The sequence below is a fragment of the Ahaetulla prasina genome, chromosome 13 (genome assembly GCF_028640845.1).
Source record: "Ahaetulla prasina isolate Xishuangbanna chromosome 13, ASM2864084v1, whole genome shotgun sequence".
In the NCBI taxonomy this organism is placed as follows: Eukaryota; Metazoa; Chordata; class Lepidosauria; order Squamata; family Colubridae; genus Ahaetulla; species Ahaetulla prasina.
Window position 1 is genome coordinate 8257286 of NC_080551.1, and position 27926 is coordinate 8285211.

At 43.0% G+C, this 27926-nt stretch overlaps 1 protein-coding gene across 4 annotated transcripts in view; it reads left to right on the forward strand.

The window, feature by feature from the left end:
* IGDCC4 (immunoglobulin superfamily DCC subclass member 4) overlaps positions 1-27926 on the forward strand; it is a 105425-nt gene that overhangs the window by 64093 nt on the left and 13406 nt on the right. For 2 of the 4 annotated variants that reach the window (XM_058156557.1, XM_058156560.1), the window contains exons 7-16: positions 4219-4374; positions 6176-6586; positions 11706-11870; positions 13015-13152; positions 15698-15868; positions 17537-17770; positions 22671-22778; positions 23396-23579; positions 24652-24779; positions 26646-26882. In XM_058156557.1, coding sequence (XP_058012540.1) covers positions 4219-4374; positions 6176-6586; positions 11706-11870; positions 13015-13152; positions 15698-15868; positions 17537-17770; positions 22671-22778; positions 23396-23579; positions 24652-24779; positions 26646-26882 — 1932 coding nt within the window. The remainder of the gene's footprint in view (positions 1-4218; positions 4375-6175; positions 6587-11705; positions 11871-13014; positions 13153-15697; positions 15869-17536; positions 17771-22670; positions 22779-23395; positions 23580-24651; positions 24780-26645; positions 26883-27926) is intronic. The other 2 variants (XM_058156559.1, XM_058156558.1) reach the window with 2 other exon arrangements.

Below are 27926 nucleotides of genomic sequence, written 5' to 3' on the forward strand. Positions count from 1 at the left end.
GAAGAAGCTTCTGGCATGAGAAGCAAAACATCTTCAAGGAAAAACCAGAAAGTCCGGTTGCCTCTTGAAAAAGCACCTTTGGGACATTATAATCTGCAGTTGAATATAGAGCTATACTAACTTTGTAGTAACAGGAGTGGAGCTACTCAGTCGAGCTTGCCAGTTAAAGTTAAAAACAGACACAGCACGAGATTGGTTTGCCTCATTTGATCTGTAAAAGATACAGAATTCTAGTTTCTGGATGCCTTTTGATCTCCATTAGTCAAGGCTGATCTCGAATGATTCTTTAGCTTCAAAGGTCAGGGGGTGAAGGCTGAATCTTTGTGCAGATCCGGTGGGATATCTGACACATCTGTTAGCACTCTACAGAAATACCTCCTTGGTTATGTTTAGGATTAAGAGCTGTGATACAGATCACAGAAACCACTTTCAGGGTTTGAGCACGGAAGCAAGAGGCGGAACACACTCCGTTTTATAGAAATCTGCCCTTTTTCTGTAAAAGTGGCATATGACCCAGATCTAACAGCACACAGTACACCGAGCCGAAAATGGCCAATTGGCGAACTCTCTGACCAATGGCTCCAACAATGAAAATTAAAATTATATTATTGCTGAATAGAACAGGTATAGGCATAAAGGTACCAAAAATACAAAAATGACAGTAATAATATTAAGAATAACGTAGGTTTTTTAATTGGCTAAAATTTGACGTATTTTGGCACCCTGGTCTGAAATCTTGTGGGATTTTTGGCATTAATGCTTGAAATGCAGCAAAGTTCAGATAGATAAGTGCAGATAGTCCTTGACCTACGACCACAACTGAGCCCAAGATTTCTGTTGCCAAGCAAGACAGTTGATAAGTGAACTTTGCCCTGTTTTACGACCTTCCTTGCCACAATGAATCACTGCAGTTCAGTCAGTAACATGGTTGTTAAGTGAATCTGGCTTCGCAAAAGGGGATCACGTGACTCCGGGACACTCCAACCGTCATAAGTATGAGCCAGTTGCCAAGTGTCTGAATTTTGAACACGTGACCATGGGGATGTTGTAACGGTCGTAAGTGTGAAAAACGGTCATGTCATTTTTTTCATAACTTGGAATGGTCACTAAATGAATTTTTGTAAGTCTGCCTGTAGGTAGATTGATAAGTCACAGACATGAATAGTAGTTTGCCAGCATTTGTTACAGAAAGGGCAATTTTCTCTTTTAATACACTGTATGGACAAGTCAGTCCTAGAAGAGATCAGCCCTGACTGCTCTTTAGAAGACCAGATCCTGAAGATGAGACTCAAATACTTTGGCCACCTAATGAGAAGGAAGGACTCACTGGAGAAGAGCCTAATGCTGGGAAAGTTGGAGGGCAAAAGAAGAAGGGGATGGCAGAGAATGAGGTGGCTGGATGGAGTCACTGAAGCAGTTGGCATGAGCTTAAATGGACTCCAGAGGATGGTAGAGGACAGGAAGGCATGGAGGAACGTTGTCCAAGGGGTTGCAATGGGTCGGACACGACTTCGCAACTAACAACAACAACAATGGACTCCCTGAGCCTTTTCCACTGATCTTTGCTAGATTCAGCCATGTCAGGGCATATCTAAAAAAAAAATCAGTGTAGTAAAGTGAAATTTTTTTGGAAAAGGCTGGAAAAGATGATAGGAAAGCATGTAGATTTTAAACCTGAATTAATTAATGCTAAACTAATAATTCCCTCAACACTGTCAAACTATTTACTAAATCTGCACTACTATTAATCTTCTCATTGTTCCCATCACCCATCTCCTCCCACTTATGACTGTATGACTGTAACTTTGTTGCTTGTATTCTTATGATTTATATTGATATTGATTGTTTCCTGATTGCTTATTTGTACCCTATGATTATCATTAAGTGTTGTATCATTAAGTGTTAAATTTGTACCCTATGACTATCATTAAGTGTTGTACATTAAGTATTAAATTTGTACCCTATGACTATCATTAAGTGTTGTATCATTAAGTATTAAATTTGTACCCTATGATTATCATTAAGTGTTGTATCATTAAGTGTTAAATTTGTACCCTATGACTATCATTAAGTGTTGTACATTAAGTATTAAATTTGTACCCTATGACTATCATTAAGTGTTGTAAGTGTTGTACCTTGATGAAGGTATCTTTTCTTTTTATGTACACGGAGAGCATATGCACCTAAGACAAATTCCTTGTGTGTCCAATCACACTTGGCCAATAAAAAATTCTATTCTATTCTATTATGATACCAGGTAAACTAGATAAGAAGAGTATGTATTTAGTATTGCACATTTTGACAGGGAGGATTGTATTTGTGCAAAAATGGAAAAAAAACTCCACGAGATGAAGAAATAATTAAAAAACTACTAGAGCGTGCAGAAATGGACAGATTGACATTAAGAATTAAACAGAAAGAAGATACAGAATATTATCAAACATAGAATCTATTTTATCAATGGTTGGGGGGAAAGGGTGGAAATTAAGAATGTAATATGTATTGTTAAGCAAACTAAATGCCCAGACAACACGATGTTCGTTAAGCACTATGAAATGTAATTAATAAAAAATAAAAAAATCAGTGTAGTAAAGTGAAATTTTTTTGGAAAAGGCTGGAAAAGATGATAGGAAAGCATGTAGATTTTAAACCTGAATTAATTAATGCTAAACTAATAATTCCCTCAACACTGTCAAACTATTTACTAAATCTGCACTACTATTAATCTTCTCATTGTTCCCATCACCCATCTCCTCCCACTTATGACTGTATGACTGTAACTTTGTTGCTTGTATTCTTATGATTTATATTGATATTGATTGTTTCCTGATTGCTTATTTGTACCCTATGACTATCATTAAGTGTTGTATCATTAAGTGTTAAATTTGTACCCTATGACTATCATTAAGTGTTGTACATTAAGTATTAAATTTGTACCCTATGACTATCATTAAGTGTTGTACATTAAGTATTAAATTTGTACCCTATGACTATCATTAAGTGTTGTATCATTAAGTATTACATTTGTACCCTATGACTATCATTAAGTGTTGTACATTAAGTATTAAATTTGTACCCTATGACTATCATTAAGTGTTGTAAGTGTTGTACCTTGATGAAGGTATCTTTTCTTTTTATGTACACGGAGAGCATATGCACCAAGACAAATTCCTTGTGTGTCCAATCACACTTGGCCAATAAAAAATTCTATTCTATTCTATTATGATACCAGGTAAACTAGATAAGAAGAGTATGTATTTAGTATTGCACATTTTGACAGGGAGGATTGTACTTGTGCAAAAATGGAAAAAAACTCCACGAGATGAAGAAATAATTAAAAAACTACTAGAGCGTGCAGAAATGGACAGATTGACATTAAGAATTAAACAGAAAGAAGATACAGAATATTATCAAACATAGAATCTATTTTATCAATGGTTGGGGGGAAAGGGTGGAGATTAAGAATGTAATATGTATTGTTAAGCAAACTAAATGCCCAGACAACACGATGTTCGTTAAGCACTATGAAATGTAATTAATAAAAAATAAAAAAATCAGGGGAAATATTTACAGAATCTTACTTTGAGGCTTCTACTCATCACTTGAAGATTGTAATACAATTTAGGGCGTGTCAAATTTTTCAGCTTTCAATTTTCCAAACATTAGGGGTGCTCAAAAGTTGTGACATGCCTTGATATTTTGGTTACTTCAGTATAATTTAGGTGTGCTTGGTAAGTAACTATATTGTAAATATCACAACTTTTTAACATTTTGATTGTTTCTTTTGCTAATGCATGCCTATGCAAAATTGGCTAGGCATCTTTATAGGAATTAAAATGGGTGGAGAAGTTTTATGTAGTGCCGAAATAGTTGAAACACAGAAATGGTCCAGGCAGCAGTATCTATGGCAAAACTCAGTATGTTCAGGTTTAGCGGTCTTGGTGTCAGAAGGAAAAAATTAGGACCATATGTAAGGTTGCAGCATATTTATTCAAGCCTGTACACAAGAATCTTGTCACCTAAAATTCAACACTAAATTGGCACCAGAAAGGGGTCAGTGAAAGTCAGCAGAACTTGGACTTTGAGTGCTTTTGGAAACTCAGTGACTCTAAACTGATGATGTGTTTAATTCTGCCCCCCCCCCTTCCAGCTCTGCATGCTTTTCTCCTATACGTGGTACTCCACATAAAGATGTGATGCTCTGCTTTTTCTTTAAAGATGGGAATCCGATTTCTACGGATGTGATTGTGTTAGGAAGGACCAACCTTGTGATCCTTTCCGTTCAGCTTCATCACGCAGGAATCTACGTGTGCCGGGCCAACAAACCCCAAACCAGGCAGTTTGTAACAGCTGCAGCGGAGCTCCGAGTCCTTGGTGAGAACACGAAACACAACATTTCTGTGCAGCTGCTAAGTTGCCTTGGTTTTTATTTTGTGGCCCTTCAGAAGGAGGACAGGCTGGTTGCAAACAATCCTGCAGAACAGATTTGTTCTTTCGCTGACTCCAGATCTTCCAGGAAGGATGGAAGAGAAGTGGTTGTCTCTTTAGATTGTCTCTTTCTTCTTGGGCCAGAGGAAAGATCCTGCTGTCTTATCAACACTTGTGTTGTGACCCAGGCCCAAGTAGTTATTATCAAAAACAATCAGTCCTAAACAAACATATTTTATTAAAACAGCTGAGAATTACTTCATTAAGTCCAAATTAAATCCAAAACAAGTCCTTCAGAAAAAGTCCTTCGGCCTTATCATAACCTTTTGTCTTCTTTGGCACACTTCCAAAGGCTTTTCTTGGCAAAGCGCCACGAAGTTCAGAAACAAGAGACCCCGACTAGAAACAATTGTAGCAATGTTGCTTTCCTACAAAGAACCCAAGAGCCATTGCTGCTCTTTTAAACCTTATGGGAGAGGCCAATCATCTCCTGGCCTTACTCCTGAGTCGTCCTTTTTGCTTTAGCTGCTCTTGCCTTCTGGCAGCTCTTCACATGTGTGCACTAGGAACAGGCTCCTCCTATTCCTGTGCCTCTCTGCCGTCCGCCTCTGGAGGCTCCGGAGTCTGCGCATCACTCCCAGATGGCCCTGGCCCCATCTCTGCCTCTGACACAGAACCCTCGTCCGGGCCTTCCCCTGACTCCAGGACTGACCCATTGTCCTCCCTAGCCTCCTCACTGTCCCCTGGTATAGCTGACAAAGCCAGGAGAACCAGTGGCTTAGAGATTATTACATCTACCTAATATGCAAGTAGCCTGGGTTTGAATCTCAGAAGGGTATGGCTAACTGAAGAGAGCTACATAGCTTTGAAATAGATCTATACTAGTCTTCTTTTAGTTTCTCTGCTTAATTTTTTTTTTATTTTGACTGATGAAGTTACTTGGATGAGTAACGAAACGTCTCAGATTAACAAACTTTGGTCCGGTTGCCATGAGTTCACCCAACAACAGTATTCTCAAAGCTTCCAGCTTTGATTTTAGTTTCCTTTTTTTAGGTTGCCGGGCTTGTGTGAACTCACCTCTCGAGTTGGTTTACGGTTGCTAGCAGTGGTGAAATCCATAATTTTTTTACTAACGGTTCTGTGGGCGTAGATTGGTGGGTGTGGTGTGGCTTGGTGGGCATGGCAGGGGAAGAATACTGCAAAATCCCCATTCCCACCCCACTCCTGGGGGAAGGATATTGCAAAATCTCCATTCCCACCCCACTCTTATGTACACTGAGAGCATATGCACCAAGACAAATTCCTTGTGTGTCCAATCACACGTGGCCAATAAAAAAATCCTATTCTATTCTATTCTATTCTATTCTATTCTATTCTATTCTATTCTATTCTATTCTATTCTATTTTATTCTATTCTATTCTATTCTATTCTTTGTGGTCAGCCAAAGGTGGTATTTGCCGGTTCTCTGAACTGCTCAAAATTTCCACTACCGGTTCTCCAGAACCTGCTGGATTTCACCCCTGGTTGATAGTGAATAGTAGATGTCCCTGGAAAAGGAGGTCATTCACTTAAACTGAGAAGTGGGTTGTGTAAACCTAGGCAGTGTGTCCGTCTACCTTTCTTGCCAATTATCCTTGTTTCATCCACCTTCACATATGGCTCCACGTGTCTCCTTTTGTTCTTGAAAATTCCCTCCTCAACCGCCATGCTCATTTGTTGTTTTGTTTTTTATTTTCAATCTCTTAGCTCCTCCTACAATCTCCCAGGCACCTGAAACCATTTCTCGCACTCGGGCCAGCACCGCCAGGTTTGTCTGCAAAGCAGAAGGAGAGCCGCTGCCCACCGTACACTGGACGAGGAACGGAAAGCTCCTACTGTCTAAAGGGCGGGTTAAAATCCAGGGCAGCGGTACCCTCGTGATCAACCAGATTGGCTTGGACGACGCGGGCTATTACCAGTGCCTGGCTGAAAATCACCTTGGCATGGCCTGTGCAACGGCCAGGCTAGAGGTGATCGTACGGGAAGGCCTGCCCAGTGCTCCGAAGAGGGTATCGGCAAGTTCTCTCTCCAGCACCACTGTCCTGGTATCCTGGGAACGGCCGGAGTTCAACAGTGAGCAGATTATTGGATTCTCTCTTCATTACCAAAAAGCCTTCGGTGCGTTTCTGGTGTCCTAAAGATATGCTCTTTGGGCTAATCCTAATGCAAGAAAATAGGGGAGCGTTAGATTTGTATAATACAGGGGTCGGCAACCTGCGGCTCTGGAGCTGGATGTGGCTCTTTCATCCCTCTGCTGTGGCTCCCTATCGCTGGTCAGCGCCACAATTTTGAGAGGAGCTTCCGGTTTGGGCGGCGGGGGGAAGCATGGCGTGTCATGAGGAGACTCTATGGCAAGGGGTGGGTTTTTCGGTCAGCTCCACAATTGATAGGGCTTTTGGTGAGGACAGGTAGAGGAAAAAGGACACCGCACTAGGAGGAGACACTATGTTGTGGGAACCGGACTTCCGGTCGGCTCAAGAATTGAATGGTGGGCTTCTGTGAGGACCCTTGTGGCTCTTTGAGGGTTTAAGGTTGTCGACCCCTGGTATAATAGGAGTGGTGCGGTGGCCTAGAGGTGAAGCTCTCGCCTCACAATCAGGAGGCTGTGAGTTCGATCCTAGATAGAGGCAGATATTTCTCTCTCTGGGCACCATGAGAATATGTCTGCCGAATAAAACTCCGCACTGGAGACAGGAAGGGCATCCATCCAGTAAACACTCTGCTAGCTCTCAGTTGCCTAGACTCCACCCTGCAAGAGATTATGGGGGTTGTTAAATGATGATGATGATTAGCTTTGTATAATAACCTTGTAGGACAAGAAGGAATGGATGGAAACTAATCAAGGAGAGAGCCAACCTAGAACGAAGGAGAAATTTTCTGACAGTGAGAACAATCAATTAGTGGTTCCTCCACTGGCTTGCCTCCAGAAGTTGTGAGTGCTCCATCACTGGAGGTTTACAACAAGAGACTGGAAAACTATTTGTTTGGAATGGTGTAGGATCTCCTGTTTGAGCAGGAGTACTAGTTGGACTACAAGACCTCCAAGGTCCCTTCCAATTCTGTTATTCCGTATTCTATACAATGAATAACTATTATGTAAAAGAGTTATCAGGTCCCCAGATTGGAGCAAGAAATGGAGAGTGAAGGTTTACAATTAAAAACTCAATACAAGCAAACTGTTTTGAGCAGAGGGTTGGACTAGATGACCTCCAAGGTCCCTTCCCACTCTTATTATTCTGTTAGTATGTTATCAGAATGAGCTGCTCAGATCAGTTGACCTCCTTGTGGACTTTCTGTATCTGGTCGGCAACTGGGAAAACAGAACGTTGGACTATACTTTGGCTTAGGCTGATCCACCTTTGGGGTTATTCTCAAGTCCACCTTATCTCCCCTGTTCTGAATGGTGATGTTTAATAAGTATTTATGAGTTCCACAATGTTTCCTAAGCTTCTTCACTAGGGAAGATGCTTTATAAATGCAGTCTTTGAAGTCATTATTGTGGGTTGGAAACCATAAATGTTTAAACACAGGAGATCCAGGACTTCAAGCACTTAGTTGATTGTTAATTGAAGGGATTGATTAGGTGTGTTGGCGCTGAGCAGCTTTTAATGCACTTTAGGCCCAAGTAGTGATGACCAAACACAATTCAGTCCTCAACAAACTTATTTTATTAAAACAGCTGAGAATTAATTCATTCATTCTAAGCTTCGTCCAAAACAAAATTCTTAATGACCAGTCCATCGGCCTTATCAACAAACTTTGATGTCTTTGGCAACCTGCCAAAGGCTTTTCTTGGCAAAATCCCCACAAAGTTCAAGAGACGCTGACAAGAAGCATGGAAATCAATGTTGCTTTCCTACAAAGAACCCAACGGCTCATTGCTGCTCTTTTAAGCCTTATGGGAGGGGCTAATCATCTTCTGGCCTTACTCCCAAGTTGTCCTTTTTTCTTCAGCTACTCTTGCCTTCTGGCAGCTCTTTGCATGCGTGCACTAGGAACAGGCTCTTCCTGTTCCTATGCCTCTGCTGTCCGCCTCTGGAGGCTCCGGAGTCTGCTCATTGCTCTCAGTTGGCCCTGGCTCCATCTCTGCCTACGATGCAGAGCCCTCATCCGGGCCTTCCCCTAACTCCAGGACTGACCCATCGTCCTCCCCAGCCTCCTCACTGTCTGACTCCACTGCCAGCTCCTCAGGCTGCTGACAGACCACAATAACTTATTCATCCAAAGTAGAGAGTAACTTTAATCAAAGAAGGAGCAGCTTGTAAGGGACAGAGTTGAGAAGTTATGGATCTTTTGAAGAATTTGTGGGAGGGTGATAAAACATGCTTCAGGGAGGGTCCTTGTATCCATTTTCCATATGGGGGGGAAGGGAACAATGAGGACTAGCCAGTGATGCCAACATTTTGGTGATGTGCTTTTGGTGTTCTGGAGAATCAGGAGACAAGTGGTTAGTAGCAATGCCATCTATCATTCTTAGTGTCTTGCTAAGGTGCAAATGACGCCCTTTGTAGATATAACACAGGTAATCCTCAACTTATGGCTACAATTAAGCCCAAAATTGAAGCTACTGAGTGAGAATGGTTTTTTTTTAAATTTACATTTATACCCCGCCCTTCTCCGAAGACTCAGGGCGGCTTACAATGTATAAGGCAATAGTCTCATTCTATTTGTATATTTACAAAGTCAACTTATTGCCCCCCCCAACAATCTGGGTCCTCATTTTACCTACCTTATAAAGGATGGAAGGCTGAGTCAACCTCAGGCCAGGCTTGAACCTGCAGTAATTGCAGGCTGCTGTGTTCTAATAACAGGCTTCTAACAGTCTGACCTATTTTATGACTTTTCCTGCCACCTTTGTCAAGTGAATCACTGCAGTTGTTAAATTAGTAACAGGGTTATTAAGTGAATCTGGTTTCCCCATTGACTTTGCTTGTCAGAAGGTCACAAAGGGGAGGATCACGTGATGCTGAGACACGTCTTAAATATAAGTCAGATGTCAAACATCTGAATATAAATCACGTGACCATAGACCATTATGCAATGGTCATAAATGTTGAAAATGGTCATAAGTCACTTTTTTCAGGGCCGTTGTAACTTCAAACTGTCACTAAGTGAACTGTTGTAAGTCAAAGACTGCCTGTAGTTGTCTTTCTATAGAGAATTAGACTAGAAATAGAAATAGAAATTGGAAGGGAAGGGAAGGGAAGGGAAGGGAAGGGAAGGGAAGGGAAGGGAAGGGAAGGGAAGGGAAGGGAAGGGAAGAGAATAACAGAATGGAATGGAATGGAATGGAATAGAATAGAATAGAAGTTCAGAAAGAATGGAATGGAGTAGAGTAGAGTAGAATAGAATAGAATAGAATAGAATAGAATAGAATAACAGAATGGAATGGAATAGAATAGAATAGAATAGAATAGAATAGAATAGAATAGAATAGAATAGAATAGAATAGAATAGAATAGAATAGAATAGAATAACCGAGTTGGAAAGGACCTTCTAGTCCAACCCTCTGCTTAGGCAGGAAACCCTACACCACTCCAGACAAAAAAATTATTTATTGATGAATGGCTCACCAGGCCTGATTAATTTACAACACAAAATACGCACTCACAAAAGGCCTATATATATTAATTAATTGCTCAGTAGCAGACTTGTTGAAGGTTTCTGACACCATTGATGTTAATTACTCGGCTCCGAGCAGCTTTTAATCATACTTGTAATTTCGTACGTTGGTTAATTATTACAAGGCAGTAAAATGAGGGTGGGATCCAGACCGAATGAGTTGAATTGAGCACTCAGTGAAAATAATCAGATATATGCAGGGATGGGCTGCTGGGGGGTTCGCAGGGGTTCGGGAGAACCTCTAGCTAAGATTCTGTGCAGTTCGGAGAACCCCCAAATCCCGCTCCCGGTTGGCCCTGCCCACCCCACCCCTTCCAGGAGTCCCCATGCGGCCTGTTTTGGATGCAGGTAAGTGCAGGCCGCTCAGGGAGGCTCTGGGAGGGCAAAAAACGGGCCTACCGTAAATTTGGGAAGGGTGTCCAGAGCCTGGGGAGGCCGTTTTTGCCCTCCCGGAGGCTTGAGGAAAGCTTCAGGAGCCCGGGGAGGGCAAAAATGCACGCCCCACCCCCATGTTGCAGGAGGTCCACTAGGCCACGCCCATCATGGCCACGCCCACCCAGCAAGCAGGCAGGGAACCCCTTGCTAAAAATTTTGGAAGCCCACCTTTGGATATATGCGCTCTTATTAAAATTACTATTGGAAGTTGGAAGTTCTAGTCCAACCACAGAATGTTGATCTTCCTGGTCTTGCTAAATCTATTTCCTTGCATGCGTAAAGGAACGATTTCCATCTTCTGGATAAATGAAGATGGTCTGTCACCCTTTGAGGTGATAAGAGAAGGCAGTAATGAAAGTGTTCCCTTAATTTTCCAATTAGCACCCTGCCTTTTTAATATCTTCAGCTGCCAAGATGAATTACTGCTACCGTATTTCTTGGCTAGTTGCTTCCCCGCTTCTTCTCCTGAAATACAATCTGAAATCCTACTCCATTCCTGGCACGGAGACCTCTCTAAGCAGGAAAGCTTTAAAAGGTTTTATCAACACACTCTTAGAGGCCTTTGCAGAAGGAATGGGATTTTAAAAAGGTCAAAGGAGAGTGTTAGTCAAGCCCAACAGCTTTTTTCGTACAAGATGCACCTCCGTAAAATGATGGGGCTTCAGTTTGCAGAGTTGTGGCTACCATCCTGACATTTTTAACTCCCCTCCACATTAAAAAAGAAACCCCCAGGACAGGGGTGAAATGCTCTGAAGCCTGCTACCGGTTCGCTTCACTACCAGTTTACTGTGCACGCACATAAAAAAGGAGGATTAAGAAGCCTTTTCTAAGGTAAGTAGAACAGCGAGGGGGGAGGGAAACAGCTGTGCCATGCAATTCTGATTTGCTAGAAAACAGGATTTCCTGCTTTCCACCGAATATAAATTGCACAGCACAGCTGATCATTGGAAATAAACCGGTAGCATTTTTTTACTATCAGTTCGCCCGAACCGGTAGCTTTTCTTACTACCGGTTCAGGTAAACCGGTCCAAACCGGTAGCATTTCACCCCTGTCCCAAGATGAAAATTGTGGAGGGACTTTTTGTAAGCATCTCACAAGCAACTAGTTTAAAGAAAGAACAAAACTTTCTTCTTTTTCTTCTTCTTTTTTCTGTCTGACAGCGTTGTGTACCTTCTCTAGGTGCTGACAACGTGGAATACCAGTTTGCGTTGAATAACGACACCACTGAGTTTTCGGTGAAAGACTTGGAGCCCAACACCAATTATATCTTCTACGTGGTGGCCTACTCCCAGCTAGGTGCTAGCCGGACTTCCTCGTCCATAAATGTGAAGACCCTGGAGGATGGTTTGTAGAATAGAAACTGAGAAGATCTGCCCTTGGGGGGCCGCTTGAAACAGGGGTGGGGGGTTAAATAATCCAGGGTTTTACCTGGTCAGGATGTATCAGGTTTCCACGAGGTGCCCAATTAGACTGAAATGGGGCTAGGTGAATTTTGGTTGGGAAAATTGAATGAATTATTTATTAGACTTATTTGCCACCCATCTCGTCTAGAGGCAACTCTGGGCAGCTTACAAATGTTCAAAACCAAAATCCCAAAGGTGCTTTTTCAAAAGGCAATTGGACTTTGTTTTTACTTGAAGCCATTTTGGACTCCACCTCGTAAGGACAGGACCGCCTACTGCCACCAGTAGCCTCCCACCGACCAGTGCGCTCTCACAGAGAGGGCCTCCTCCGGATACCATCAGCCAAACAATGTCGGCTGGCGACCTCCAGGGGGAGGGCCTTCTCTGTGGGGGCTCCTGCCCTCTGGAACGAGCTGCCTCCAGGGCTTCGTCAACTCCCCGACCTCCGGACCTTCCGCCGCGAGCTGAAGACATTGTTGTTTCGATGTGCAGGACTAGCTTAAACATAGTTTTAAATCGGGGTTTTAAATTGGGGTTTTAAATGGGGTTTCAATCGTATTTAAATTTTTTAGGCCATTTATCGAATTGGTTTTTTATACTGTTTTTAATCTGCATTATTGGCTGTGAACCGCCCTGAGTCCTTCGGGAAAAATTCGTATTATACGAATATAATAAATAAATAAATAAATAAATAAATAAATAAATAAATAAATAAATAAATAAATAAATAAATAAATAAATAAATAAATAAATAAGGGATTATGGGGCCATGGAAAAAAGATGATGATAGTTTCAGATCTTAATTGTGTACTCTTAAAAAAAAAGTGATGTATTTTATCCTCTTCAAAAATGTAACAAATATGTGGAACGGACGTGATAGAGAACCAGTTGTGTCATCTAACTGGTGCAGGCAAGGAAGCTAGCCAAAATTCTTTAACCTGCGAGAGAAATTAGGCTAACCAGAAGCTAACATATCCCTGGATGGACACAGCTCCCCAAGTTGAAATATATCTTCTCAAGTAGAACCGCTGTAATGCTGATGGTCCTTTTGAGGTAGCATGATCTCTTTTATTGCTCGCTTCCAGTTCCGGGTGGAGCCCCTCAGATTTCCCTGTCCAGTATAACTCCGACTGACATCAAGGCGACATGGCAGCCTCTCCCTTCAGAACTGAGCAATGGAAAGATCGTCAAGTACAAAATTGAGTATGCTTCTCTCAAGGAAGGTGAGAAAGAGGAGGTCTGAGGGCCTTATAACGTGGAATGGTTGGTTATTGACACTCTAGAACATTCCAGACTTAACCACTTTTAAGACTTGTAGATTTCAACTCCCAGAGTCCCCCAGCCAGCTCTGGTGAAGTCCACAAGTCTTAAAGTTGCCAAGTTTGGAGACCCCTGTTATAGAGGATTATTTCTCAAACAATGGTGGTCCAGGGACTGTGGTCCAGGGACTGCCTGGGGTTCTTCAAGATCCCACTCAGGACCTGTAAAAACAAAATTATTTGCCATGCTATGTCACAGTATAATTCAGTGTTTTTAATACAATAAATATTGATCAGTATAACCCGTACAAACAAAATTATGGAATCCTACCTAGTTTTTAAAAGTGGGAAGGGAAGAAAAAAAATTAAGAAATACTGCTCTGGGACAATCCCTTCTTCCCGATGTCCACAATCAAAAAAGTCAATGGGATCAAAGAAATCAATGGGTCAATTGCAACAGTGTGAGCAAAGCCTTGACAATTTCATATTTTTTGGGGTGAAATGCTGCCGGTTCCCACTGGTTCAGGCGAACCGGTAGTAAAAGCTACCGGTTTGGGCAAACCGGTAGTAAAAAAAAGCTACCGGTTCCTCCAAATCAGTATTTCTGGTGATCAGCTGTGCTGTGGGGTTTAGCTTTGCCAGAAAGCAGGAAATCAAGCTGTTTTCCCCCCCCTCACTATTCTACTTACCTTGTTAAGCCTTCTTTTTCCGCACGAAGCATGCGTTTGGTGTGCACTACGCATGCGCACGTAGCATGCTTTTGGCACACACTGCGCATCTGTGGGCAGCAAACCAGTGGCAATCCACAGAGGATTTCACCACTCGTTTGTGTCTTCAGTATCACCATCATAGCTGCCATCTTCATCCTAAACCCATGAAGACTGGGTTAGGGTAATTGGGGATTGAACAATTAGTGGATTCCATAGTGCTGGGATGTCGACATTTAGGTGTGCTTCACTTGAAGCTTCTTTATGTTTGGGGTTGTATTTTAGGGATAAATCAGTCCATTGCCTTAAGATGCAGGGTGGATTAGACCAGGGGTCCCCAACCTGTGGGATCGCTGCCCATTACCAGTCCATGGATCTATTCTCGACCAGGCCGCTTGAATGGCCGGCTGGTGCATCCATGCGCACAGCCCCACTCGTGCGAGCATTGAGGGCGCTCGTGGCCCCACTTGCACAAACAACAAGTGCTCACACACGTGAACACACCTGCCCCTCCTATAAAACCATCTGTTCTGTTTCCCTCCCCCAATACTCCCAACAAAGAGTCAGTCAAAGGCCTCCTCTTCTACTTTATTTACATAGATAAATGTCCTGGCCACGTCTACCCACGGGCCTGCCAAGTTTCTAGAGATAACGAGGAAATTATAGATAAGGCCAGAATTACTCACGAATATATTCTTCCCTCCATTGATACAGTTTGCCCGCACAAATTCATTGCTTTGTCCAAGACAAAAAACCAGGAAGTCCCGCCTCCTATTTATAGTCTCTGCAGATGTCACTGCATGACCATCATTCCTTGGCTTTATCCCAACGCTGCTTCTGCTACGCGCGCCGGTCACGTCTGCGCAGTCTTGCATCACTCCAAAACTGTTCTTGGGGCGTTGCCAAATCAGAAGAAGGCTCGAGAGAATCAGGCCTTGCCGGCCCCTCCTCCTCCCTTTGAGTGGGTGCCAGGGAGGGAGAGGGCCCAAGAGAAGCAGGGCTTGCTAGGTCTTCTCTCTCACTTTCTGAATCATCTGAGTCCAGGAGTCCGGGTCCAGGAACCTGGGTCACAACACCATCCCTTTTTTTTTTCCCTCGCATCCCCCCGCCCCGCTTCAGGCCATCAACCCGGAAATGTTAGGGAACTCTGAAGTAGACAGATGAAGCGGGAGTTTAAGAATTCAAGGTTCGATCTATTTCAGGGGTGTCAAACTCAAGGCCTGGGGGCCAGATCCGACCCATGAGATGCTTAGATCTGGCCCACAGGGCCACCCTGGAAACAGCAAAGAACCAGCCCGTGGTGCCTCTGCCAGCAAAAATGGAGTTCAGGAAGGGCCGTGTGTGGCTATCCCAAGCTCCATTTTCCGCTGGCAGAGGGTTGTGGGAAGCCATCACAGTGAAAAATGGAGCTCGGAAGCCCATTTTCTCTGGCAGAGCGCTCAGGCCCACTACAGGCGCCCCCGACACGAGTGACATTGAGCTGGCCACACCCACCCTGGCCCCTGAGGTCAAACACAAAAAACGCCCTTTTTTGTTGCATACATAATCTTTGGGCTCTTTTCCCGGTGGTGAAATCCATTTTTTTTTTACTACGGGTTCTGTGGGCGTGGCTTAGTGGATGGGGTGTGGCTTGGTGGGCGTGGCAGGGGAAAAATACCTGAAAATCCCCATTCCCACCCCACTCGGGGGCCAGCCAGAGGGGGTATTGCTGGTTCTCCGAACTGCTCAAAAATTCCGCTACTGGTTGTCCCAAACCTGCCAGAACCTGCTGCATTTCACCCCTGTCTTTTTCCCCTTTGCAGACCTGATTTCTTCAATGGAGCTCAGTGGCAATGAAACCCAGCATGTGCTTTACGGATTACAGCCAAACAAAATCTACAAAGTTCGGATTGCAGCAAGCACCAGTGCGGGCTATGGAGCTCCGTCAGAATGGACTCAGCACCGCACTCCAGATCGGGACAACCAAACCCATGGTGAGTACCATAAAAACTATATATATAGCAAAAAAAGCTCTAAGAGTTGTAAATCTAATCTTGCGTAGCTTCTTTTCCAAAAACACTACACTACTAACCAGAGCATATAAAACATTTGCTAGACCAATTCTAGAATACAGCTCGCCTGTTTGGAACCCTCACCACATCTCTGACATCAATACAATTGAACGTGTCCAGAAATATTTTACAAGAAGAGTTCTCCATTCCTCTGTAAACAACAAAATAACTTATCCCACCAGACTTGAAATCCTAGGCTTAGAAAACTTGGAACTCCGTCGCCTTCGACAAGACCTAAATTTAACTCACAGAATCATCTATTGCAATGTCCTTCCTGTTAAAGACTACTTCAGCTTCAGTCACAATAATACAAGAGCAAACAATAGATTTAAACTTAATGTCAACCGCTTTAATCTAGATTGCAGAAAATATGACTTCTGTAACAGAATCATCAGTGCTTGGAATACTTTACCTGACTCTGTGGTCTCTTCCCATAATCCTAAAATCTTCAACCAAAAACTGTCTACTATTGACCTCACCCCATTCCTAAGAGGACCATAAGGGGCGTGCATAAGCGCACAAAACGTGCCTACCGTTCCTGTCCTATTGTTTTTCTTTTCTTCTTCCTATATACGTATATGCTTATACCTCCTTATATTTACCCATATATGTGTTTATATATTAATATAATCTTTTTGTATGATATCTACATATATTGTTATGACAAAATAAATAAATAAATATATCAACGGAAAGATAATTTAATCAAGAACGTAATGCAATAACTTTTATGAAGGATTTGCTATTAGAATAGCAGTTAAAGTATAAAGAAGAAAAGTGGAACGCATAGAAAAAAACGAGATGTACAAAAATGATCCCCATGTCAGTTAATACTTAGTTGGGTGACCTTTAGCATGAATTACGGCCTTACAACATCTTCCCATGGAGTGAACCAAGTCTTTTAGTTCTGCAGCTGTTATCATGTGAAACCAAGATTGAATGATGGCTTCTATTAACTGGGTTTTATCGCTGGGTCGCTTCTGACCAACAAGTTTCTTTAGTCGGCTCCAGTGGTGGGTTTCAAAAAAAATTACTACCGGTTCTGTGGGTGTGTCTTGGTGGGCGTGGCTTGGTGGGCGTAGCAGGGGAAGGAAACTGTAAAATCTCCATTCCCATCCCAATCCAGGGGAAGGTTACTGCAAAATCCTCATTTCCTCCTGATCAGCTGGAACTTGGGAGGCAGAGAATAGATGGAGGCAGGGCCAGTCAGATTTTTTACTACCAGTTCTCGAAACTACTCAAAATGTTCACTACTGGTTCTCCAGAACTGGTCAGAACCTGCTGAAACCCACCTCTGGTCGGCTCCATAGATTATCAATTGGATTAAGAAGGTTTGGGTTATTCCCAGGCCATTCCAGCAGTGGAATAGGATTATCTTGAAACTCCAAAAAAAAAAAAAAAAGTGGTGTGATTAGCCATCAAACCTCAAAAATACACTTTTCCCAAAAGGTTTCCACAATTTTGGCCGCTACTGTATAGCTAGAGTCAAATTTGAGAAGGAAAGGATAGGGAAAAGTTATGGAGATGGAGATGAATTTGAGACTAATTCTCATTGTGTCTCATGACTCCGCTCTCCCTTTTTTCCCCTAGTTCTCTTTGCCCCAACTGAGTTGATGGTCCAAGCCAAAATGGACTCACTGTTGATAAGTTGGCAGCCTCCACCCAACCACGGACAAATTTCAGGCTACAAGCTGTATTATCGGGAAATACCCACTGAGGAGTCAAGCATGGAGATCCCTTCAGAAGGCCGAGGAAACCGTTTTCGGGATGTTGGACCCGTAAAACTGAAGAAGAAAGTGAAACAACACGAATTGCGACAATTAGGTAGGTAAGCTTTGAGGAAGAGTGCTCTACTACGGTGGATGGGCCATTCACTGAAAAGGGATCAAAAATGAACTGGGGATTTTCGGATTGATCTGTTTCGGTCTGTTTATGAGGAGAAGAGATCCATGCTATGTACAGATAGTTCTTGACTTACGACTCTGCAGTTGAGGCCAGAACGTATGTTGCTGAGTGAGACATTTGTTAATTGAGTTTTGCTCCATTTTATGACTTTTCTTGCCAGATCCAAAACTTCCTTTTGGAACAATTCAGAATAGAGCTCGGAAGGGACCTTGGTGGTCTTCTAGTCTGCTAGAAGACTAGAAGCAGGAGACCCTAGATCTGTGAGGGCAAAACGCATGTGAGGTGGCACGCATAGACATACCAGTGGGCACGAGCTCAGCTCTGGTGCACATGGGCATGCCGGCCAGCTGATTTTCGGGCCTTCTAGGCCCACTAGAAATAGGGAAACAGGCTGTTTCCTGCCTCCGGAGGGCCTATCCCCAGCTTCCAGAGCCTTTCTAGGAGTCTCTGGAGGCTGGGGACAGCAAAAAACATCACTTTCTGTCCAACTGGAAGTTGGCAAACGGGCAGTTTCTGGCATCCGGAGGGCCTCTTGTGGGTGGGATAGGTCATTTTTGACCTCCCCAGACTCATAGAGAGGCTCTGGAGCCAGGTGAGAGAGAAAAACGGGCCTACCGGGCCATCATATGCCAGGAACAGGGGGGGAGGGGGGTCATGCACACAAGTGCAGGCGTGGGGCACATAGAATTATGGGTGTGGGCATGTGTGCACACGACCCCCCCCCCGCCTCCTGGCACGCAATGGCAAAAAGGTTAGCCTTCACTGTCCTCCAACCATTTCAGATAGGTGGCTGTCCAGTCTTTAAAAAAAAACCTCCAGTTGATGAAGCCCCTACAACTTCTGAAGGCAAGCTGTGCCCCAAGTTAATTATTCTCACTGTTTAGGAAGTTTCTCCTTAATTCCAGGTTGCTTTCTGTCCTTCATTAATTTCCATCCATCGTTTCTTGTCCTACCTTCAGGTGTTTTGGAAACTAAGTTGACCCCCTTCCTCTTTGGGGCAGCTCCTCAAATACTGGAACACTGCCATCATGTCACCTCTAATTCTTTTTCTCTCCAGAGTAGCCATACCCAATTCCTGCAATTGTTCTTCATATGTTTTAACCTCTGGGCCTTTAATCATTCTAGTTGCTCTTCTCTACACGTTGTATAAGTGAATGAATGAATGAATGAATGAATGAATGAATGAATGAATGAATGAATGAATGAATGAGTGAGTGAATGAATGAATGAATAAGCCAGCCAGCCAGCCAGCCATCCAACCAACCAACCAACCAACCAACCAACCAACCATCTTTAGGGACCAAAGGGGTGGCATTTTCTTCATGATGTCAGGACATACATTTTAACAGTAACAGAGTTGGAAGGGACCTTGGAGGTCATCTAGTCCAACCCCCTGCTGATGCAGGAGACCTATACTAGGGATTCGAACCACCGAACTGCCAACCTTTCTGATCAACAAGCTCAGTGTCTTAGCCGCTGAGCCACCTAGCCAGGCTAAATCCTTTTATCCCTTGCATGGAGGAAAAATTTAGGATTTACCTTTTTTTGATTAATCCTCTGGACAGTTCTGGATCGCCCTCCCCCAACAGCACCCCCCCCCCATTTCTTTCTTTGTCCTTCCGTTCCTGCGGCTGCCAACCTTATTTTAGAGCCCACCAAAAAAAAAACCCTCTCTCGATCCATCCGCAGAGCCAGCAAAGCAGAGAAGGTTCTGTTTAAATGCAATTCCTCTTCCAGATGCAAATGTGGCTGGACCTTTTGATCCTCCTACTCCATCTTGGGCTTTTTTTTTTTCCTGGTGGGGAAGGCGAGCTGGAAGCCAGCCTCCTGCCCGCCCCCGTCCATCCTGCCCACAATATAGTCAAAGCGAGAGGGATACCCTTGGCAGCGCTCAGAGGGGCGGTTGCAGGCTGCTTTGTGGAACTGAAAAAGAGCTGGCTCCATTCAGCCACAGGGAGTGAATAGAGCCATCCTTAATTAGCAAGGCTTCATCAGGGAAGCTAATGAGGAGACGTAGAGGGGAAGATCGGGTGCTGCAAAGGAGAATCGCTCCATTTTCTTTCTATTTGTAAACTCTGAGCCATTCCAGCCGTCCTGAATAAGTACATCCATTAAAAAAAAGAGAGAGAAAAAGAGAAAATAAAAAGGGGGGGGGAATCGACTGATGGGACAGTTTTTAAAGACAATCTTTCAACAAGGCAGCGAGAAAGAGAGAAGGAAAGAGCCAGCCAAAGGCAGAAACGGACTCTCTTTTGGCTGTCGATCGCAAGAATTGGCCAGAGTTGGCAGTTGCTGGATCCACACACACACACACCCCCCGTTCGCTTGCCAAACTCCTTTTGAACTGGCCTGGGGAGGGGAAGTTGCCTTTGGCAGCCTGCAGCAGTGCATTGGCCTCGTGCAATTACTTAATTGGATTAAGAAAGTCTAAAAAAGAAAAAAAAAGCTTTGCCCTGTTTTTACGTTGGCAACCAGCGATCGAGCTGTTTCAATGACCTACTTCGGACTCTCTGCTTTTGGAGTGGCCTTTTACACCATTGACCCACAATTAGGGAACACCAAATCGCTTCCCATTGAGGCAGGGGTGGGCCGCTGGCGGTTCGCAGGGGTTTCGGGAGAAACTCTAGCTAAGATTCTGTGCCGTTCGGAGAACCCCCAAATCCCATTCCTGACTGGGCCCGCCCACCCTGCCCCTCCCCTCCCAGGAGTCCCCACGTGGCCCGTTGTGGATGCAGGTAAACGCAGGGCGCATGTGGAGGCTTGGGGAGGGCAAAAAACGGGCCTACCGGAAGTTCAGGAAGGCCGTTTCTGCCCTCCGGAGGGCCTCCAGAGCCTGGGGAAGCCGTTTTTGCTCTCCCAGAAGCTCGAGAAAAGCCTTCGGAGCCCAGGGAGGGCAAAAACGCCCTCCACTGTGGTGTAGGAGGCTGACTAGGCCAGGGGTCACCAACCTTGGTCCCTTTAAGACTTGTGGACTTCAACTCCCAGAGTTCCTCAGCCAGCTTTGCTGGCTGAGGGACTCTGGGGGTTAGTCCACAAGTCTTAAAGAGACCAAGGTTGGAGACTCTTGGACTAGGCCATGCCCACCAAGGCCACACCCACCCAGAACCCCTTGCTAAAATTTTTGAAGCCTACCCCTGCATTGAGATTTAACAAGAGCAACAAAAGTTCCATCGACATCTGCCTTTTCCTGGTTATTCTAGTAGATTTTAGGCATCTGTTTGGTGCTGGCCATTGCTTTAAAAAGGGTGTTTCTAAGCCTTGGGGACTTTAAGCTGGGTGTGAAACTTCAACTCCCAGAATTCCCCAGCCAGCATGTCCCAACACTCACAAAGTATTCTCCAATGGGCTCCAAATACAGCATGGCTGGCTGAAGAAGTCTGGGAATTGAAGTCCACCCATCTTAAAGTTCACAGAGTCGAGAAACGTTGCTCTAGAGCAGGAGTATTTTTATTATTATTATTATTTATTTGCATTTATATCCCGCCCTTCTCCGAAGACTCAGGGCGGCTTACACTATGTCAAGCAATAGTCTTCATTCATTTGTATATTATATACAAAGTCAACTTATTGCCCCCAACAATCTGGGTCCTCATTTTACCTACCTTATAAAGGATGGAAGGCTGAGTCAACCTTGGGCCTGGTGAGACTTGAACCTGCAGTAATTGCAAGCAGCTGCTGTTAATAACAGACTGTCTTACCAGTCTGAGCCACAGAGGCCCATGAGGAGTGTCAACAGAGGAGTGTCAAGCCCACATCGTCACATCGTTGTCATGTGACGTATCGGGACTTTTCCCCCCACTTCGCTAAACCGGGGGTTGGGCGTGGCCAGTACGTGACACATCTGGCCCACGGGCCCATGAGTTTGATATCCCTGCTCTAAAGCCTTCCTTTTAATTCTTCATGATTGATCTTTTTTTAATTTTGGAGTGGCAATTCCCGTTCATTAATATTTATTTTATTTATTTATTGTCACGCAGTATATATAAGCATAAGTATGAAATAATTACACGGTATATAAGCATATATATATAAGTAGGAGTATGTAATAACTATATTAATTGGATGGGGTGGGAGTTTATGTATATTTTGTATACTTTAACTTGTGATTGTTGGTCATAATACCCGATATTTGCTCTGGGAAGTCCGGGGTGGGTGGGGGAAGGGGAGGGGGGAAGGGGAAATGATATATGGATTGGATATTAATGTACAGTAATGATTGAAGATATGAAATTAAAATTTGAAATGATATTGGGGCTGCCCGACTGTCATTTCAGAAAGAAAGGGAGAGAGGAGTAGAAGGAGAGAAGAAAGTAGGTAGGAAAGAGTTGAGAAGGAGAAGGGGAATAAGAAGGTTAGATAGGGTAAGAAGGGAGGAGTGGAGAAGGAGGAGAGGAAATAGTAAAGTGAAGGAGATGAAGGAGGGGAAAGTAGTAGAGGGTAGAGGGAGGTTGTGGAGAAAGGAAGTGGCAGTCAGGCAGGCCCGAATCAGCAATAAATAAAAATTAATGATTAAGGATGGATAACAGTTTGTACATAAATATGATGTTGGAAAATGGAAATTAAAAAAAATTTATACATAAAAAAAAATAAGCAACTGAACAGCCAACTCTTGAAGAGAAAATCCCACATTCTGGATGGAGAGGACCATTGGTTTGAAAGAGGGGTAAAAGATCAAGTTTCCCAGGTTCCAGATCTGATGCACTTCCATCATTTCTAACAAGCAGAATGCCAGAGTTCAGCTAAACTAATTTTTTTTTCTGGCTTCTGCCTCTTTTTGGCATTTTCTTCAGTAATCGCATCTCTGTTTTATTGTGTCCAGTTCCTGGACAGCTTTATGAAATCAGGCTGGTGGCTTTCAACAAGCACGAAGAGGGCTATGCGGCCGTGTGGAAAGGCAGGACGGACCGAACGCCTGTCACCGCAGCTGGTAGGTATCTTCTCTTTAACTGTGGGATTTATTTATTTTTTTTAAATTGCAAATGCTTCAAACATACTGTAAGCTTAACATACTCGAAGAGTGAGGTTATTAGAGGTAGTCCTCAACTTATGATCACAATTGAGCCCCAAATTCATGTTGCTACGTGAAAAATTTGTTAAGTGAATTTTGCCCCGTTTCAAAGACCCCAAAGACCCCATAGAGCATTTGAAGTGTAGAACCCTGTGACAGGAAACCTAGCCATGTAAGCAATGGTTGTTACTGATGCTAGTACTTCCACACATCTATTCATAACTCCAAATGTATTCTCATTATTATTTCTTCTTCTCCTCCTCCTCCTCCTCCTCCTTCTCCTCCTCCTCCTCCTCCTCCTCCTCCTTCTTCTTTTTCTTTTTCTTCTTCTTCTCCTTCTCCTTCTCCTCCTCCTCCTCCTCCTCCTTCTCTTCCTCCTCCTCCTCCTCCTCCTCCTCCTCCTCCTCCTCCTCCTCCTCCTTCTCTTCCTCCTCCACTTCCCTCCTCCTCCTCCTCCATTTCCTCTTCCTTCTCCTTCTCCTTCTCCTCTTCCTCTTCCTCCTCCTCCTCCTTCTTTTCCATGGTTATCTTCTCAGATCTTCCAGTTCATAAAGGTCCCCCACCACCTCCTGGGCACCTCCACGTCGATTCCAATAGTTCCACAACGATATGGCTGCGATGGAAGAAACCCAACTTCACCACCGTGAAGATCGTCAACTACACTGTGCGATTCAGCCCTTGGGGGTTAAAGAATGCCTCACTTGTGATGTATTACACAAGGTAGGAGAGTACGTGATGCCACAAGGTTTGTGAAGCATTGCGCAAATGAAATCATGAGGCATGTGCTGTCTGTCAGCTTTGGAAGCCACACTAGGCCGAAGGCTGACACTGTCATTGTTGGGTGGTGGACAGTTGTAAGCAGAATTAATGCAGGGGCTTTTCTTACCAAAGAATTAAAAATAGACTTTTTCTTAATGGAACCATTCAGATCATCTAGTGAAGAGCATTTATGTTTTCTCCTTCACATTACAGTGTCTATGGAGTTTCTCAGTCATGCAGGTCATCATTTTCCCAAATGTGCTTTTTCCAAAAGGCAACTGGACTTTGATTTTCCTTGAAGATGTTTCACTTCCCACCCAAGAAGCTACTTCAGTTCTGAAGATGCTTCTGGGATGAGAAGCGAAACATCTTCAAGGAAAAGCAAAGTCCAGTTGCCTTTATATTACAGTGTTTCATTTTCTGAGCTGTTTTGAGATATTCAAGATACTTTAATCTTTTTTTTTTTCCCTTTTGTATAACTCTGACTAGACTTTCTAGTTATCAACCCAGAGAAATCTCTTTGGGTAGTTGTCGGATTCTCTGGCACGCCAGATTTTAATCTGTTTTTAAATATTTTGGATAAAACAAAAGCTAAATCAGAAGCTGGTAAAGGCCCCATATTGGCTACCGAGACATTCCTTTTGCCTTCCAGCCCTAAATTTCTATCATTCTATGGTTCTGCCTGTCAAAGGCTGTCGAAATCTTGCTAGTCTTTGAAGGACGTCTGTTTTTTTTTAATTATTATTTGCATTTATATCCCGCCCTTCTCCGAAGACTCAGGGCGGCTTACACTATGTTAGCAATAGTCTTCATTCTATTTGTATATTTATATACAAAGTCAATTTATTGCCCCCAACAATCTGGGTCCTCATTTTACCTACTTTATAAAGGATGGAAGGCTGAGTCAACCTTGGGCCTGGTGGGACTAGAACCTGCAGTAATTAGCAGCCTGAGCCACAGAGGCCCGTGTGGCCATTTGTGTTATCCTGGTTTTCACCCTCTCGTGGGAATTTCTTCTTCTTCTTCTCTGTAGCTCTAAAGAGGATGTTCTTATCAGCGGACTGAAACCATTCACAAGATACGAGTTTGCGGTGCAGTCCAACGGTGTCGGAATGGACAGTCCGTTTGGAAATGCAGTGGAGTGTTTTACCCTCCCAGACCGTAAGTAGAGCAGCATGAAATGTTACATGACAATGGGATGATGGGATGGGAAGGGGATACGAAGGAGGATCTTAATTTTAGTACGGCAGAAAAGGTGTCCTTTAAAAAAAAAAAACCCAGAATATTCTAGATTTTATTTTATTTTTATTTTATTTCATTTTTTTAATTGTTATTTTATTTTTTAATTGTTATTTTATTTTTAATTGTTATTTTATTTTATTTGTTTCATTATTTTATGTTATTTTTATTATTTAGTTTATTTCATTATTTTGTGATATTTTATTTATTATTTTATTTCATTTAATTATTTCATTTATTACTTCAGTTTATTATTTAATTTTATTATTTATCTAATTTTTTATTTAATTTTATTATTTTTAATTTTATTATTTTTATTTATATTATATTATATATTATATATTATATATAATACTATATTATATTATATATTATATATTATATAATATTATATTATATGTTATGTTATATTATATTATATTATATTATATTATATTATATTATATTAATATATATTATATTATATTATATTATATTATATTATATTATAATATTATTATTTCTATAATCACCAATTTCAAAAAGTTTATATGTAAGCCTTTTCTATATCCAAATACCCACAACAGTTGCTAGTACAGATAAAACCGATTAAAATCCGAGCGATAAAAAAGGAGAGCTTGAGCAGATTTTTAAATATTCTCTCCAAATGGGGAAAAAGAAACTCTATAACCTTAGCAGCAAAATCTGCAACTGTGCAATAGGAGCCCTACTCCTTTAAGGTTCCATCTTGTCGTTTTCACACACACAAACACACACACACCTCTCTCGCCATAGATGCCCCTGAATGGAAGATTATTAATATAGATGTTGGGTAAAAAAAAAAACATTTCCCCAACTTATAAACTTTTTCGTTTGCATTTTTTTGGACAAATTTTGTTTTAGTTGTATTTGTCTCTTTGTTATCAGGGAGTTGCTACCAAAAAGTCCCCGTTCCTAGCCTTCACCTGCTTCATCTCCCAGAGTTGTCAACCTCCAGAAAGGAGCAAATTTATGGGGATGGTTGTTTTGATTTATTTAGACGCATGATAGGTAGATGACAGACCAGGGATGGCAAACTTTTCAGCACTGAGTGCTGAAAAGGTTCCGCGGAAACGTTGTGCACGCTTGTCAGGGCCACGCTCCAGAAAAGCTGAACTTCTGGATTCTAGAGCGCATGCCCACCCAACAAACAGCTGGCCGGCGCGCATGCACAGGCCATTTTTGGCACTGCCGTGCGCAAAGAGATTGCGCTCTGGAAAAGCCGAACTTCCAGGTTCTAGAGCGCATGCATGTGCAGCTGGCCGGCACACAAGCGCAAGCTAACGTTTTGGGACTGCCGTGCTCACAAAGGGATCATGCTTCAGAAAAGCCAAACTGCCAGGTTCTGGCGCGCATGCACACCCAACAATCAGTGGGCCAGCGTGCATGCGCACACCAGTTTTCAGCACTGCCGCTTGCGCGAATAACAGCTGATCATCGCGCGCGCATACGCGCCAGAAACCTAGAAGACAAACAGGCAATGCCACGCATGCCGGGTGACATGGCTTCGTGTGCCACTTTGGGCATGCATGCCATAGCTTCGCCATCACAATGATAGACAGATGGATGGATGGATGGATGGATGGATGGATGGATGGATGGATGGATGGATGGATGGACAGAAAATAGATAGATAGATAGGATAGATAGAGATATGGATATAATACTTTTATTTTATCTTTGTTTATATCTGGCCTTAGGACTGGATTTGATTTGATTTGATTTGATTTGATTTGATTTGATTTGATTTGATTTGATTTGACTTATTAGGGAACGTGGGGGCGGGAAGCGTTTCAGAGGCTCATCCAGACAGCTGCCTCTGCTGTTCTCCTGCAGGGCCCTCCACTCCCCCTTCCGACCTGCGGTTACACCCCATCAACCCATATGCGGTCCAGCTTTACTGGTGTCCCCCCTTGGAACCGAATGGCATCATTGTGGAATATGTCATTCTCTACAACGCCAACTGCAGCCAGCCGGATGAGATGTGGACTCTCTTGACCAAAGAGGGTAAGCACTGGGTCCTAAGATGCACAGAAACATCCAGAGTTGTCTGTGAAGGGAGCAGGAGAGATCCAAAATTCAAGATGTTGGCCACAATTCATAGTTACAAAAAAGACTACTTCAGCTTCAATTGCAACAATACACGAGCACACAATAGATTTAAGCTTAATGTGAACCGCTCCAATCTTGACTGCAGAAAATATGACTTCAGTAACAGAGTTGTTAATGCTTGAAACGCACTACCAGACTCTGTGGTCTCTTCCCAAAATCCCCAACACTTTAACCAAAAACTGTCTACTATTGACCTCACCCCATTCCTAAGAGGTCTGTAAGGGACGTGCATAAGAGCACAGGCATGCCTACCGTTCCTGTCCTATTGTTTCCTTTCATTATATCCAATTAATATATTATTACATACTCATACTCAGTGGTGGGATTCAAATATTTTAAAACCGGTTCTCTGCCCTAATGGTTTCTTCCAACAACCAGTTCAGCAAACTGCTCAGAAAGTTAACAACTGGTTCTCCCGAAGTGGTGCGAACTGGCTGGATCCCACCACTGCTCATACTCGTATATATGCTTATATATTGTATAGTTATTTCATGCTTATGCTTATATATACTATGTGAAAAATAAATAAATAAATAAAATAAAATATAAAACAATCCTGGGATCAAAGTTTAAGTTCAATTAAAAAAAAGAAGGACTAGGGGTGACAAGATAGTAGCATGACTTGTGGACTTTAACCGGGGGTGAAATGCTCCTGGTTCGGACCGGATTCAGCCGAACAGGTAGCGATGGTGGCAGGTGGTTCGGAGAACCGGTAGCAAAAATCCCTGCCCCCCACCCGCCCCTGCCCATGCCCACCCAATCACCTGGTCGCTCGCTTGCCCACTCGCCGCTTCTTTTTAAAAAATGCTTTTAAAAGGTAAAAAAAAAGGCTCTGACGATCACAGCTGAGCTGGCTGACCATCAGAGCCTTTTTTATTTTATCTTTTTTTATATATATATAAATAATTTTTATTTCCATTTTCCAACATCATATTTATG